At 44.5% G+C, this 17,242-nt stretch overlaps 1 protein-coding gene across 2 annotated transcripts; it reads left to right on the forward strand.

Moving 5' to 3' along the window:
* Positions 1 to 6,732: 6,732 nt before the first annotated feature.
* Positions 6,733 to 15,775, forward strand: tsku (tsukushi small leucine rich proteoglycan homolog (Xenopus laevis)). Of its 2 annotated transcripts, none has more exons than XM_015341553.2 (2): positions 6,733 to 6,993; positions 13,325 to 15,775. In XM_015341553.2, the coding sequence occupies exon 2, from the start codon at positions 13,331 to 13,333 to the stop codon at positions 14,372 to 14,374; it is 1,044 nt and encodes a 347-aa protein (XP_015197039.1). In that variant the 5' UTR covers positions 6,733 to 6,993; positions 13,325 to 13,330; the 3' UTR covers positions 14,375 to 15,775. The 2 variants fall into 2 exon arrangements, with proteins under 2 accessions (XP_015197039.1, XP_015197038.1); XM_015341552.2 differs by having other exon boundaries at positions 6,734 to 7,247.
* The last annotated feature ends 1,467 nt before the right edge of the window (positions 15,776 to 17,242 follow it).

Genomic DNA, 17,242 nt, shown 5'->3' on the forward strand with positions numbered 1-17,242 from the left:
AACTTCGGAAACAATTTGCAACCTAGAGAGACTCGAAAGACGACCAGCTAAAACGTGACTTTAGCTGCCCCTGTGGACACAGATCGATAAACATCTTTCTTTGTTGTCTTATTTAAGACTTTACCAATAAAGGAAAAAATCGAAAGTTTTTTTTAATGTGTTGTTGTTCTAACCTTAATTTGTACATAAAAATAACATCACTGTTCCCTACCCGTTATTTACGAAAGAATTAATTACGCTCACACGTCGAACCCGTTGATTCGAAAACTATTATATCCCAATAATGTCTTAAACAGCAAGGAAAGAACGCAAGATCTAGCGAGCTCTGAGGTACAAATTATCTCGTAAAGCAGAATGATTTTTATTTTTTTTAATTAAGAAAAGGTGTTCAAAAGAAGATCGCTACGCTTCCCGCATATTTTTAAGTGCACCAGTTATCTATTTAAATTGAAACGTTATTACAGCCCATATCGGTGCGTTGTGCTCTCCTGCCCTCCTGCTCCCCTGCTGCCCTGTTTCATCTCAATATGTGATAAAGGGAAATGAATCGACAGGAATACTTTTCAGACACATTCAGAGCCGTGAGAATGCTCTGACAGATTTGTCCTGGTGAACACACCTATATCTCCACTGAGTCACCGGCTTGGCCGAGCATCAGATTTGCAGCCAGTGCCAGGTTTCAGCCTCGGCTCTTGAGCAGTGCAGCTCTGGCTCCTCAGTTCACACGCAGCACGTTAACAGCTTGCGGTGCTTTCTTCCAGAGACAGGCTCTCTGTGTCAGCACAGCGCGGGGCTGAGGAGCTCTGGAAACTGGGAAGCTGAGTGTGGGGCTTTGCTATGGAGACACAGCCAGATGCATGAACATGTCTAAGCATGGGGTGCTGTAATTGGACTCATGTATTCAAAACAACAATCTGCTCTGCTGTTCAATTGAATTAGCACGCAGCTCCATATGGAATAATTAAAGTAAACAGAGAGCTCCCTTGTACATCATCCCTCGAGTTCATCTCCATTTTCATGCATCAGTTAATTTGTTTATTTCAAGTATTCCTTAAGGGCTCAACCAGGAGACTAAGAGATCATGGTCACAAAGCTGAGATTGCACATTTGTTTAAAGAAATAGAGGAAGCTCGAATATAGTAGTGACTAATAAATTACTTGCCAAGAGGTGATGCTGAAGAAGATTTATATTAATTTTCTTGTGTTTTCTGCAAACATTGTGCTTCACTTTCTGTAGATACCATGCAATAGGAACCACTTTCTATGTTAATCATTTTTTATTGTTTAACTATGTTAAAAACAGTTTGTAATGTTCCAACCCTGGGAGAATAACTGAAATAAATCTACTTCTAACTGAGTAATGAAAGGGTACAATATCTTATTCTACAAAAACTAAAAGGACTTTTAGAACATTAAACCGTATGGTGTCTACCCATCAGGGGTTTCTGCTGCTTGTATCCAGAGTTTCTAGCTTGTAGCAGACATTCTCACTTCAGCTCGTTAAAGGTTTAATTAGACTGTGGGTTTCCACCGTGTTAATGTTCTGTGCATCTGAGCGAGTTGAAGACCTTCAGGGGCCAGCTGGAAACACTCCCAGAGCCCCTCCTGGACAGGTAAGTGCTCAGGCCCTCAGTCAGCGGCAGTGAGGGATTCCAATTCCCTGCTGACCTACATCCCTTAAGCTGATGAGCCTCTTATGAATTACACCTTGACACCTCTGTCCTGCCTCCAGAAATAGACGGTAAGGAGTTCTGTACGCTCAGCAGAAACAGAGCACAAAGCATCTGAAGAGAGCATTACTGACCGCCACTGTAACCGGCCGAGAGCGGCACGATGCTTTGCGAAGAGCAGCCCCCGTGAGGCGAATGATGAAGATCGAGTTCCACCGCCCGACTGAGACCCAGGGGCTTCACTCTGTTGTCTGTCCTGGCAAGTTTAGTAACAGACAGCTGTTCCTTTTGGGAGACAAATATCCCATATCAGTGACTGGGATTCTCTTCAGACTGCAGTGCAGCAGGTAGACAGCAGTGAAGGGCAATGGCCTTCAGGGTCTTCCAGAAGGTCCCTGTATGAAAGTCTCTCACCTTTGGGTGTCGTGGATTAGGAACAAAAGATACACATGTACAGTATTATGGAACAAATGTTTATATTCATGTTGAATAGAATAGATTGTGAGTTTCTTTTAACAATAAAAAACTTCCGGTGAGCACAGTTTTCTAATGAAGTAACTGGAAAACTACATCAATCTGTCCTACTTGTCTTTCTGCAGCACAGGTGCTCATTTGTATATCCCCCCTGTCATTCTGCTCTTGTCATGTAGAATAGAATTCCTTCTACAAGGCCATTGTTACCCAGTAACACAGTAGCCTCTTGTTCTTGCATTTTATTCCTTATACTGTACGTCTGTCTCGCCTTCGGGTACAAACCTGGTTAAGGATGGAAGTGCTTTTTGTTTTAATTTCTTTCCATGCTGCTTTATACTCTCTGGATTCCACCAGAATTGTAGCTCCCAGTTCCCCGGTTTCTGGTCTATAAACTCCTCAGCCGCTCTGTGAAAGCATGTTCCCAATACTGTATATCGCTGCCCCTGGGGTTCAAGGGCAGCCCACTGTGTTTGTACAGGACCCCTTTGTGCCAGAAAGACTCCCATTTCCCCCCTCTGGTCCCCACGTGTCCTCTCGTGTCCCGGGGCTGAGGTCAGTCGGCTGTACACTGGGCATGACCAGGATCTGCAGCTGAGTTGCCTCACAACCTTTTCAAAAGTAGTTTTTTTTCCTGCATGGACCATGACAGCTGGATTCTCCATGGCTCCAGAGCATTCATGTGCTCAGGGTGGACAGAAGCCTGGGCACAAGGCTCATGAACACTACACTGACAATAGCTTGTGTGACAAAAAGGGTTATTGCTAAATAATCAATTAAGTTACAGCACAATGTAAATGGTGTAATTTAAAAGCATATGGAAGATATTTTTGGGTGGCTCTCAATTATTTGTTTTTGTATTTGTGTCTTACAGTTCATTTATTTTGCACATTTTCTGCTCTCTGTTGGGGAACATTATTGAGTTTTTAAATGTTATTATTTTCTGCCTGTGATGTAATGGTGTCGTGTCCGTGTCAGGAGCAGCTGTGTGCTTTCTGTGCTGTCATCTTCAGGAAGAGAGGTCAGGTCGCAGAGTACCTGATCAGGAATGCTTTCAGATGGCTCTGTGGCTCAGGAGCTGTGCCGGTGGCTGGAAGGTTGCTGGTTCAAACCCCACAGCTGGCAGAGGAATTCTATGAGCACGGCCCTTTGCCCCAACTGCTCCAGGGGGTGCTGTGTAAATGTCTGACCCTGTGCTCTGACCCTAAGCTTCTCTCCCTGTCTGTGTGTCTCATGGAGAGTAAGGTGGTGTATGCAAAAAGACAACTTCCTAATACAAGAAACTGTATATGGCCAATAAAGGGATCTTATATCTTATATAACAGAAGTGTGGGTGGATAAAAATTACACTCCTAAAAACTGATCTAGATAATAGCTCAAGCCTGAGTATTTTTTATCACGTGAAAAAAATGTTTATTAAAAGTAATTCAAACCAATTTAAACAGAAAAACGGTTATAGTTTTTACAAGGTATTTTATCAACTTTTTGATCTTGGTTGAACTTCTATGTCTGCCCTGATCTCTGCCGCCCCCGTGTGGAGAAAAGCGAGATTAGCGATAAACCGGGAGGAGGCAAAGGGTTTCAGCTAATTTGCGGAGTTGATGTTTTAATGCTCATGGATTGTTTCACAATCTCACCATGCTGCTGAAGAGCTCTGAGCTCTGCAGGGGAGAGGTACTACTGTGGGATGGGACACTTGAAAGGAAACCAGATTGCTGCTGTTTTCCCGAGACACACATTTCCCAACCAGTCACCCAGTATGTTCACTGAGGTCACTCTGCTGTTCTTAGATGTGCTGTTAAACCAAGGTGATGATTACTTGGTTACTCAAGCAAGTACGTCATTAGTGTGTTAACTCCTGTATCCCGGTTAAATTGTTATCTGGGTTTGAACTGCCTCTTAATTGAGCTGCTGGAGCAGTTTCTCACTCCCCCCCTGCTGTGCACTTTTAGTGCAGAAGAGCTGCCGTGAGTCTCCTAGGTGAGGCTGCTTCTATGAGTAGAATATTTTGGGATCCTTCAGGGTGAAAAGCACAATGTAATTACAAGAAAACATGACCTCACATATTAAAAATAAAAAGGAGCACAGATATCTTTACCTTGAACTATGCAGTTTAGCGGTGATTCGCTTACTTTGGTCTTGCAAAGGGGTGTGAGATTCCTGGCTCCTACAATAAAACACCTCCTGTTCTCAGTCTTAAACACACTACCCCCATGTCGCGGTGCGCTCAAACCCTCATTAAGGCGGAGAAGAGGTGTGAAAACGCTGGGTTTTACTGGGACGGCTATCCTGGCGCCGCAATGGCCGGGCTGTCAAACTCCCACCTCCCGCTTACAGTGAAGGAGATTCAATCCCCTTCGTCTCCAACTCTGTCAGACACTTTTGGGATTGTTTAACCTTGCATTGCAACTCTGCTGACAAGAGCAACATCAAAGGATTAAAATAGGATTAGTTTGAGAACATTGCCTAATAACTTAACAAGATTCAGAAATCACAGGATTCTCTCTCAAACATGTTTAACTCTCCCCGTCAGTCGGCAGCATCAAGCATGACACAGCTGGGGGAATGGAGCGTAGACAAAGCTCTTCTAGGACAGTAATATTTGCAAGCCAGTCACATCCTGATATGTGCTTGTTTTTACAGAGATCTCACTGTCTCTTGGGCAAAACTGCACCGTCCTGGACTTAAATTCTCCCAATAATGAACGAACGGTCTCCTCTCATCAAAAATGACTTTTGGGATACCCTATATAGCACAACACAGGGCTAAGCTGCTTCATTAAGCAGAGACCTTCTAGTAACTGGTAACATAGATGGACATAAAGATATTCTAAACAAATCATTTCCTTGAGCGCCTACCACCATCATTATACAGATGAATTCTTTATAAGGAATTTTATCAAAGGTATTTCGAAAATGTAAATATTTCATATCATTTTCTGTGTCTACCCACTGTTGCTGTCTTCTCCCAGAACTCTAATAACCCAGTTAACCTCCCTTATCTAAATCTAGAATGACGTCCCCTCGAACACTATTTCCACAAAGGTGATACTACAGATAAACTACAGTAAATCCTCTCGTTTCGTTTTTTAAGAAATCTGAACCGAGATTTATTGGTCTATAATCATTTGGGTGGACTTTGCCACAATTTTATGCATAAACGCTACTGAAGCAAACGCCCAGTATTACCCGTGTCTCGGACGGGAGGGTTTATTAGCGGTGTATGGCTAACAAAGCTAATTTTCTTAAGCCCAATTGGTACCATACCATCGGGTCCGGCAGATTTGTTAAGAGATGCACAAATCAGTTAGGCAGAAATGTGTAGATTGTATACACGTTTTATATGTATAAAAATGTGATTTTTATACAGCAGTTTAAACTGTTGGAGCGCCCCTTTCCCTGCGAGCAGAAACTACCCGTTCAAACCCCCAGCCTCGCGTCCTGGGCGTGAGCCCACATCTGCGCTGTGCTGCAGGCGGAGGGCGGCTCTGAAAACTTTTAGGGCATGTTGTGAAACTACGCATCCTGCCGATAACGTTTACAAGGTTTTTTTTCTCTTTCTCATGCGCCATCAATTAAAACCGTGCGTCAAAAATTAAAATCACCTCATTAATGAATTTGCCATTTTGCAAAATCTCTACTGCAGATCTGAGTAGCGCCACGTAGGAGTACTACAGACATGTGGTGCCCATTGACATTTTACGCTTTCCAGTTTTCCTCCATTTGAGACCCCATGAACACCCTTTTAAACCGCCAGAAAACGCGTGAAGGGTGAAATATTGTAAAACTGAAGTAGTAGTGACGGAATCGACTGAAGCAGTTCGGGCAGGGAGCTGCGTCGTCATCCGTAAGACGCAAAGGGACAGGTTAGGGCCCATGGTCCCGTCCGACGGGGAAAGAAACACGCGGTGCCTGTGCTGCGGCCCGTGTGTGAGAAACACGCCTGCACGGTTCCTTCGCAGTCACGAAACACGTAGATAAATGTGACCCGGTGCGCTTTGCCGAAGATGGGTCGTGCATGAATGGCACTACCTGCTTAGCCGGTTTATGTTCTCTTACAGTTTAAGGTTTCAGAGGCTAGGTGTTTAAGGATAAAGTTAGATATATTAACTTGATTCACTAATTCAAATTGACGCTTAACGGGTTTAATTTTCAACTGTGGGTACAAAGTCATATTTAATCGACCCGATAGAAAAGCGCAATATCAGTGTAAGTAATAATAATATACTAGAGAAATGCACAATTCTCTAATACTGGTCCTGGAGGAATGTGTTGGGTTTGGTTTCAATTCTTATCGTTCCAATCAATGGCGTCATTCAGCTCATTATTTATCAAAAGGAGAAATTACACAGCTCCTTGCAGTTCTTCGGGCCAGGGTGTTCTCAGGAGACCTAGTGTGCTGCAAAACCTGTTGACACGCCCGCTGTCCCAAACCAGGAGAAGATGCGTTTGATCTCAGTCATTGATTGGTTAGATCAATGACTTTATTGAACCAATTATATTGGACGCGAGACCAATCAGCATTTTTGAAAAAAAATTGCTGGTCTTAATCAGGTGCTAATCGAAAGGGGTTTCTTACACCTGGCCACCGCTGGACTCGGGGGTACCTGGCGTTCTGCCCAGACGGGGAGTGTGTGTAAGTGGGGCAGGTAGATGACATCACAGGAGTCCGTGCTGTTTTCGTTTTCGCGGGGAGTTGGCTCTTTCGAGCTGGCCCCTGGGCGGATCTCGCCACTAGAGAGCGGTGTGCGTGTGGAGCGGTCAGACTGGAGCAGGCACCGTGCGGCCGGGAGCTGTTAGCCATTGGGTCTCGGGCAGACGGGACGCAGGACGACTCCGAAAGTGGACAAAAGGTGGGATCGTGTGGGGGGATTGTGCCGTTTGGCAGCTGGGACAGACCGTGCCTGTGCAAATAAAAGGAGCGACGCCCACTGAACTCTAAAGACTCAGCTGTGCTCCCCAAAATATGAGATTTAAAAGTAAAATCGCGACAAGAGTATCTGCTCGATTACAGGAGAACCTTAAAAAATAAAGAGCGTTAAACAGACCATCCTGGGGGAAAAGAGCGAATCAAACAACTTGTGGACCGGCTTCTGTTCTCTGTAAGGTAAGGAAGTAGAAAAGGAATATGTTTAAAAGGTTATTCTAAACTGCGTAATTGCTTTATTTAAAACGAGTGCACGCTTAAAATCATGCTTAAATATAGTTAACTCATTGACGATAATGCGGTTTAGCGATTGCTTTGAGTGGGATACACAGAAAGCTTTACGCGTTTCAGGCGTTTTGTCGCGTTATTTTATAAAGTGGTCCTTTTTTTGGCGTGAATTCATTTTTACACTGAGTGCAGATGTTTGAGGGCACCGGGGACTGGACAGCGGAGCACGCGTGGTTTCAGAACCGAACTGCCCTCTCGGGTCTGAAAATGTGGCATCGCCTGTGCCGGTACCGCCTGCACCGGCGGCACAGCTCCGGTACCAGACCTGTCGGGGACCGAGGCTCGGCAGTCGGGGAAGCAGGAGTGCGAGCCGGAGCCAGCTCGCTGCAGGACGCGCTCTGCCACGGCTGCAAGTAATTTGATAGCGGCGGCGCGAGCACCCGCACGGCCCCCTCTGGAGCGGTCCGTCCACGGCTCGGCTCGGCTCGGCTCGGCTCCTCGCTGCCCTGCGCCCGCCGGACCAGTGGCTTCGTGACCCGCGTCGATACGAAAGGGGTCACCTGGCCAGCATGGCGTGACCAACGTTAGGTGGCAGGGACTTCCGAGCCTGGCACCTGAATTGCGCTTGGTAAAGACACGAACCGGGCTAAGAAGGGAATGAAGTTATTTCTGTATATTGAAGTTGGTTGCAGGTCAAATGTCTCTCTGTTCTTTCAGGGATAATTTGTCCTTTCATAAAATGAGCCCTGGTCGATTTGTGGTCCGGCGTGGATTTTTTTTAAACTAATTGTATTATTGTTGTTGAAGATTATTTTCGGTTCTGCGGGTTCAGGCGCGGAATGCCGCTGCGCTCTCACACAAACGAAGCAACGGGTTCTTTGTCAAAATTATTTTTATTCTTTTGAATCTTTCAGTGTTCTTCGTGTACGCCTGCCGTTTTGTGGAAAAGTGATCTTTACGATGGCTCGTTTGCGAAATGTTTGAGACGGGTTGGTGTACTGGACTCATGCCCGACTGAGGTGCTGAAAGGACGCAGGAATCGCAGTAACTTTTTTATACCTCTATACGCTTTTATACTTCCCTCACACCGACTTTCTTCAGACGTAGTGTCACAGGAACATATACAGTAACATTCTTAAAGCTTTTTAAGTCATTTCTGTTTCCTTAATACGCAAGAGACAAGTCTTTAATAGCAGTTACTCAATGTGCCCCGAATCCAGTTCTTGAATCCAGTTGAAAAGAGGGGCGCTGCTTAATGTCTGGATCAGGGGTTCCCCGCTCTGCGCTTTGGGGTCTGGAATCCTGCAGGTTTTATGTCATTTTAAATCACCAGTATCTGGAGGGGTTTAAACCTTATCATTGATTTTTGTCCTCTGGTGAAGAGCTGGGTGTAGCTGAAGAAGAGGCAGTAACTCTACTGCATTGGCGACTGTGGGGTCCAGAGCTGAAGACCACACTTTCTATATTTGCTGTAGTAACCGTATGGAATTACATCTCTTCTATGGCAGTCCTAAGAATGGCAGTACAAGTGTACGTCAGTGGCACAGTCAGTGTTTGGTTTTGGGTGCCTTTTCTACGGCTTGTTCCAGAGTCTGTACATCTGGTTCAGGACCACATGTCCCAGTGCCTCTCGTCAGCCTGTCTTGGCTCAAATCGAAGGCACAGCTGCCCTCGGGATCTTCGCTGTGTGTTTTGGTCTGGTCAGCTTCGTCGGCTGCAATTAGCCCCTGCAGAATAGTCCTGCCTGTCCTGATGGTGGTGGACTTGCCCATGACTTCTTCCCAGTCTCATTGCCAGGCAATAGCTGGAGAGTTCGTCTTTAGACGGTGGATTCTGAAAGCTTACACAAACTTGCATTCCTAGAGAGTCTAACATGATTGTTTTCCCCAGACTGTGCAAAGGGATTTGGCCTTGGTGTCCTGGTATTCAACAGTGTCTTGAGTGGTGTCAGCAGTCCAGACCGTGGATGCAAAGCCTTTGTCAGTCCTCCCAGCAGGCCAAGGCCTTGTTCAAGTGTGTTAAGAAGTGCACCTTCATATTTTCTTGCATCACTTCCGGCACATTGAGTCAGCATGACGAAGTAGCTCATCCAGGCCCGCATGAGGAAAGCACATGTTATCACTGATCAGCAAGCTGCATCCTTCCAATAAGAGCAGAGTATCTGTGTTCTAAGGTGACATGGTGAGTTGAAAGCACAGAAGCTGAGTTTCCTCTGCTGTCGAAGAGGAGTTGCTCTTGTCTGCACAGGACTGCTGCCTTGTGGATGTAATTATTTTGGAGGACAGCGATGTGTGCAGTAAGTTAATAGCTATGAGAAAGTCATTTGCTATTGCAGTAGCAAAGATGTGTTTAGGATATGTTTGGTAAGCCGTTAACTTCCGCACCACATGACGATTCAATTCTCTGATACGAGACGAAACAAAAATCATCTTGTTCAGACTGTTACCTGTTTAACTATTGTTTTCCACTAAAAGACTTTTAGAATTGCAATGTGTCCCATTTTCAAATCTGTGACTTTCAACTTCAGCTCGTTAAACATTAAGGCCATCAACTGATGGCATGTTTACTTTGTGGCCTGAATACGTAGCCCATCTCTGTCTTCAGTTACTGATTTGTTCACAAAATTAGTAGGGAAAGGGCAGTAGGTAAAATTTAAAGAACATATCAAAGAGGAGGGTGTGCTGCATGTAGTTTTTAATGCTTTGCAGATTTTCAAGAAAACGCATCAGCTGTTTATATGAGCTTTGCTGTGTAACAGTTTAAAAGGGATTTGATGTAATTATTTCTAATCCTTGATCTGAATCTGCAGAACTCTGGCTTTGTGGCAATTCTGACAAGAAAAGAAACGCGTCAGCGCCGCGTAGATGGGAAATGTAATGAGTAAATCCCACATGAAACACTTTCACTTGGCAGATACAACTTGGAATGAGATTACTTTTTTTTCCTTCTGCATCTCCACCCTAAATAAAACATAGCTTTTTGTGGCTAAAAAGAGTGTGTCGTACAAAACAATCATAAACTGACCGTCAAATATGAAATTCGCTTAGATCCAGGTGCCACCTGTTTCCTGATAGGCTTTTCTTACACCTGCACAGTGACGCACTGTGGCACTAGAGCAGACGGACAGCTGGATGTTCAGACACACTCGGTTAATCTGGCCAGTCCTTTTGCTCTATAGTTGGTACTGAGAGAAAACCGCAAATCATGGCTACACCCAACGTTTGGTAAATTACAGATTTCTAGTTTTGCTCATTGTAAATGTCCTATCATTTCATCAGACGCCGGGATGATGCTAGTCTGCCAGTTAGGATTGTGTAATCGCACAATCACACAGGCCATCATGTATGGAGCCTCTGGAACTTTCCCACCCAAAGCAGTCTCGTTTCTGGATTTTGCACTTTTTCGTATTGGATTCTAGTAGGATTATGCAACATTTGCTGACTTATTAACTGCTTACAAGTAAAATAACTTGACCCACTGTCAAGGCACTCTCATGCCATTTGTTAAGGTTCTATTGAGATTGTGTGAAATCTCCTCGTACAATCAATACGGCACATGTAAGTCTGATACCGGCTGGTTCTTTGTATACAATTGCTGTCGTGAGTCTCCAGCAGCCTCTTCAGGTGTGCGCAAAGAAAAGACTTGGCATCACATATGTCTGCTTCTTTGTCCCACGAGCATTAATATTGAGTGCGTTCAAAAGACGGACATTAATTCCTTTGTATGTGGGGAAACCTATAATTCAAAACTGGGGTTCTTGGAAATTTAGAAATGAAACCACAAGATTATGAACAATTATCCTCCAGGAATTACATTGGCTGAGCTCCAGAAGTTTTCATTCTAAAGAACTTTGCACCTGGTTTTTGAACAGCTAACAATTCAGTGAAAGTTGAATAGAAGCCCAGCTTGACTTCAAGTGGGCCTGGCTTGCTTGTTTTTGCTTCTTCAATGATGTAACTTTACCTTTATCCTAAAAAGATGGCTAAGCCACTGTGTATCCAACTCGGATAAAAGCAGTAACCTCTTGTCTACTTCAGCAGTAAGCATTGCTTGGCACGCAGTGCCTTGTCATAGCCACCCAAGGTAATGATTGCCTTAGAGGGGATGTCATACTTACACGGCCTCTGTGAAGAAGTGTGAATATGTTGCAGTTTTGTTTTCCATTCAGTCAGTGTTTTGTGATGCTTTTGTTGCCAGGCACTGTCAGAGGCTTACCAGTAGGTTACAGGGATTTAGAATACCAACTACTGCTCAGTGCTCTCAGGACTGTTTAATTTCTTTCAAGCCAGCTCATATTGTCCTGTTCCAGTGTGAGAGTGCATGCGGAGCCTACTGGCACCATGAGTGTCTGTGACGGTGTTACTGGCACACAGCAGCTGTAGAGGTTCAACGCAAGCTTATGTTAGACCTTCAGAAAGATGACATTCCTTTAAATGTAATACTGGATAAAGGAAAGAGACTTTGATCTGCAACAATCTTTTACCTAGAAAACATGCATTTTATAACAGAGGTTATAAAAACATTGGTTGCAATACACCAGTATGAGCTGAATTTGTGGGATGATCGATATCTAGGAAGTACTATTCTTGTTTGCTTAGCAAATGCCCTTATCCAGGGTGAGTGGACACAGGTACACGAAGTTCACATTACGTGGTCAGTTAGCAGACTCCATTGCACCATTGTAGGACTGACGTGAGGTCTGAGGTTTGCAATATTGTGATGAAGGCAAATGTACTCTGGCCTTTTGTTCTAAACATAATGTAGGAAGTGATGCCCCAAATTGCCTTTAAAATGTGATTTATTCCCCAGCCAGACTATTGTGGAGCTCCTTCTGAGGATAAAGGAAGTGTGAAAAAGTAGACACTTTCACAGTTGATGTTCAAGTCAATGGCTGACCTGTTCACACCTACAAACTTTTACTTTGTAGTTCCTACCATGTTCCCGCGGTCACATAACAAAGGTCATAAAACACTGAAGGTTTCATTTGGCATTTTTCTGACCCTCGCATCACTCTACTGAATGCAGAAACCATTTGCTCAATCCACTGAGCTGTTCTTAAAGATATCTACTCACTGGTTAAATAGTCTGTGCCACTATCATAAAAATCGATTTGTTTCCCAAACAGAAAGTTGATCCATGTTCCTTCAGTATTGTTCTTTGCTGAAGAGCTATGGAGTTCTCCATCAGTATTGGCACTAATCACTCAATATCCTCTGAAGAATTAACTTGTGTTTGCTATTGTGTTCTGTATCTCACTCATTGAAAATTATGTGGATCTATGCATACTCATTTCATGCAGAGCTGATTGCTCTATACCTCCAAATAGAGGTATCCAAAGCTAAAGTATTTGTTTCCAGTGAAGTCATGTAAGGATGCATGCAAGCAAACTGCTATCAGATAAATGTGAGCCCTGTGTTTGTGGGAACTGGCTTTATTTGGAAATAGCAGTCTATGATTTAGTCTTTTGGTTATTGGGCTCTCGCTTCAATACAGCAATCCCCATTAAGCATACAAGATCCATGTCACCAGGAAAATTCTGTTTTTTACACTTGTTAATAGCTGTTATGAATTGTCTGCAGATGTTTCAGGTGAAAACCAATCTAGACCCACTTAGCTCATTAGACGTCTCAGAAAGACCGACTCCTTTTCAGGTTAAAAAACCATTGATACCTTGACCACTACAATCAGTTCTACAAAATGTAAATTTGTCCAACAGACTGCTAAGAGCCATAAAGTGGAGAGCGGGGTGGCTGTGTGTTTACTGAAAGTCTATGCATTAGTGCTTTGAATTTTGACGGTAATATAAAGTGTCTTAGGGCATGAGATGCTATGGAATATTGTTTCTTTACATGTCATTCTATGTAATCAAGCAGAAACTTTATTTGCATTCTGCCCTTTCTCTGTTACTGGAGTCTGCTGCTTCTTGTGAGCTGTGGTCAGGAGGTCAGAGAATTTGCCAGAGCTGAGATCCCCCTGCCCGTCCCGAGGAGCAGAATGTACTCATGTCCTGTTTTTTCTCTTTCTTGCAGCAGGAGATGGCTTTGACCCTGTGGATAAGCCTGTGTCTGCTTTTCAGTCTTTATGTGGGAGCAGTAAGGAACTGCTACCCTGGGTGCCGGTGCGAGGTGGAGAGTTTTGGACTGTTTGACAGCTTCAGCCTGACCAAGGTTGATTGCAGCGGAGTGGGTCCTGATGTGGCCCCAATTCCCATTCCTCTGGATACCACCTATTTGGACCTGTCTTCCAACTCCATACGCACCATCCCGGACTCCATGCTCTCTGGGCCGGGCTACACCACGCTTGTCAGCCTGGACCTGAGCCACAACCACATTACGGGGGTCAGCAGGAGCACCTTCTCCAAGCTGCGGTACCTTGAGACCCTGGACTTGAGCCACAACGCTCTCGAGGATCTAACAGACGGGTGCTTCTCGGGCCTCCCGCTCTCCGAGGTGGACCTGAGCCACAACAAAATCCGCGAGTTCAGGCTGGACATCCTCACGTCCCAGGGCCACGGAAAGCCAATCAGCGTGGACCTGTCCCAAAACCTCCTGACCGCCGTCTGGAGGAGCCCCCAGACTCCCCCTCCAAACATCCAGTCCTTGAGCCTGGCGGGGAACCGGCTGACGTCTGTGCCCAAGCTGCGGGACGTTCCCTTGCGACACTTGAACCTGGATGGAAATCCGGTCGTTCGTATAGAAGGGGATGCATTTGCAGGGTTGAAGGATCTGGCCCACCTTTCCCTCAGCAGCCTTCCTGAGCTTTTGGAGCTCCAGCCTCACAGTTTTAGGGGACTTGAGAGCCTCCAGGTTCTGGACTTGTCAGGCAACCCAAAGGTGAAGTTCCTCAGCCCGGAGGTGTTCAGTGGCCTTGTCTCCTTACTGGAGCTCAACCTGTCCCACTCTGGGGTGAAGTCCCTGCCAAACAGCGTGCTGAGCCACCTGCCCAGCATCAGGAGAATCACGCTGCGGAAGGATGTCCACTGCTGGAAGACCCAGAAACAAGAGCAGTTTCACTGGCAGGTTGGACGGACCAAGGGCGGGGAAGTTCTGACCTGCGAGGTCGCGGGCTTAGTCTCGTGAAGTGAGCTCGTCTGCCGCAGTGCCATTACTTGAGGTTGTTCAAAGCTGAATTGTGCCTTTTTACTCATTTTGAGGAAACCACAAAGCAACTTTTGTAATTATTCCTGCCAAAACTTGATTGTTTTTGTAATATTTTATCTTGTAATTTAAGAAACAAAATTTGCACATTATTTCTTTCAACCTTCGCAAGTCTAGCTAGCTAATTATTCTTTCCAAGAATAATTTATGCTTGTTCTTTTAGCCAGTATTCCCTTATTCAATATCCACAGCACTAGAAGACCACAAAAAAATAAAACATACATGAACTGTGGGGCGTCTTGGAAGCAGAATGAGTGCACATTATATTTTTCTTCAGTGGCATTTAATACTGCTCACATTAATGTAGCTCACAGTTCTCTGGCTTGGGAGATCACTGGCAGACGTCTGGACCAAAGTGGCCAAGATCTGGTTTCTAAACCAGCTACTGCATACTTAATCTACAAATGAAGTAATTCCTTATATAGATTAGAGACCTAAAGCCTGTAAGTGTGGATACACATCACTGACGAGCTGTTACAAATCATTTGACTCTGCAGGGGTTCTGATCAACTTTTCCCCCAGAAATGAGCTGAAGTGCCTTAAGTGGATTTTCTGTGCTGAATGTATTCAGGTCGCTGCTGTAGCTGAATAACACAAGTTGTGGAAAGGCCAGAAGACCAAATCATCACATGTCAACAGAAGGCAAACCTGGAAAGTAAAATGCATCTGACATTTAAAGCACAATTTACAGAAGTAAAAGCTGTTATTTTCTGACTATACCCAAGTCTGCAGAGTGCCATTGGAAAAGCTCTGTGGTTTGGACAGGTTTAAGATCCTTTTACCTGCGGGGTGCTTGCAGAACTTCTTTTGACAGGCTTTTAGGGTTGGGATCTGCAGTGAAGCGGTTTGGATGCACATGCTTTCACAATGAGCATGATGGACATTTCATGTCCAATCGTTTTTTTAAAGCACACTTGCATTCCTCGGAGTTTCGTCCGTGAGCTTTTAGCAGTTTGCAGAAATGGGCTACTGGGGATCACTTCTTTCTACACAATTTTCATAGAAAGGAATAGAAATGCTCTTTTCCCTCCCCTCACAACCTGGGCTTTTGCTTTTTGTATAGCATTTTATCCCATAGGTGGTTTAGAACATCCGTTTACTTGTAAAGCTAAACTTGGATTGTTAGAAGCAATGTGCTGTGTAATTTTCCTTTCTTATTTGTCCTCCTGGCAAAGGTCCACTGTGTCGTCACAGTATTTCTACTGTTCCAGAGCCTTTCACTGTTTCGTTCCTTTAACAATACATATACATGTACTCCTTTTTTCTTTTCTGCTGGCAGAAAACGTTTTGTCTAATAAATCATCTTTACATACATGGCTAATACGGATGGTGTGTATACTGTATTTTTTTTGTTTGCTGTTGTTCTTATACTTGGGGTATCTTACAAACCTTCCAGCTTTGTTCATGAGGAATGTGGATAAAGAACCAGTCAGAGCCTAATAAGCAAGTCTCTGTGTAGAAGGCCGTGCTGTATGTAACTGTCACTGTACTTATATGAACATGTATAGTTCTGCAGTTATGCCTCATGTCGGATGAGCACTCCTGTGATGCCTTGGACACGGTGCTGCAATCATCTGTTCCCGTGTGTTGGAAGAGGACTTTTTTATTTGATCACTGTAAATACTGACAGACAGATTGCAAGCATCTCTGATACTTCTAGAGATCACTTAAAGTTGAGCTTTTAATGTTTCCATAAACCAGACATGTTTCGATTAATTAGTGTTTCAGGGTACAACATGGCTCATAGGTGAGCTAAGACAATAGGCATTATATTTTGAACCTTAATAAAATGAAGACATTATTTTAAAATGAAGACCTGTCTGAAAAGATTTTGAAAAAAGTGGAATGAGTGATGTGGCATGAATGATGAATAACCAGCTGATTACTTACAACAGGTTTAAAAATAAGTAAAGTTCTTAAAAAAGAAAAATGTATTTAAAGATGAATTAGCAACTCACCCTTTGTTTCTCAGCTGGTTCTGGTTAAATGTTGACCCAAAGGAGTCAGCATTTAACCAGAACCAGACATTCATCATGTTTGGCTCTGCATCAGTGGACTGATGTCAGAGGGGGATCAGACAGGGAAGGAAGGTTTAATCACTGCAATAACGGCTTGAATTCCACTGTTTGTTTATACAGCTTCATATCCAGCCCTGCTCCAGGTCCCAGGGTCCTATAAAACAACCTCTCCAAACATGTCAGGGTATAATTAATCATTCTTTAACCACTTAAAGAAATTGCTGCATCCTGAAAGCCCCTGGGCCTGGATCTTCTCGGAACACGCAGGAAAGTCTGAGAATGATGCACCAAGAGGAGAAACTCCAGCCACAGGAGAATCCTGCACGGCACTCCCATCTGGCTCAGATCCAGCCCTGAAAGAAGTGTGTTGTGAAAAAGAGTTCTTGTGAACGGGTCTCTCAGACTCCAAAGGCGCATGTTCAACTGGACACACAGGAGAGCCGGGAGCTTCCTGGGCAGGGACAGGTGTGCGGCTGGCCAGAAGCTCCCCCCTACGTTGATCATTCAGACAGATTCTGACTAGAGCTGGATTTCTGCAGCAGGAGCCCACTGGTAGCAACGGGGCTCGGCTTGCTTTTAAAAAGCTACAGTATATCCACATCTCTCTCAGTTTCTGTCTGCCAGCGTGTCAGTTCCTCGCATCTCTTTCTGCTTTGCAACGTTGTTACCCCCTGTAACCTTCTCTAGGGCTAATAGGGCCTGCAGAGTCTCCACCTTGCTGTAGTGTAAAGCATGTAGTGGTCAAGGCTTGGGAGAGGAGGTCAGAGATTTG

The sequence above is a fragment of the Lepisosteus oculatus genome, chromosome 5 (genome assembly GCF_040954835.1).
Source record: "Lepisosteus oculatus isolate fLepOcu1 chromosome 5, fLepOcu1.hap2, whole genome shotgun sequence".
In the NCBI taxonomy this organism is placed as follows: domain Eukaryota; kingdom Metazoa; phylum Chordata; class Actinopteri; order Semionotiformes; family Lepisosteidae; genus Lepisosteus; species Lepisosteus oculatus.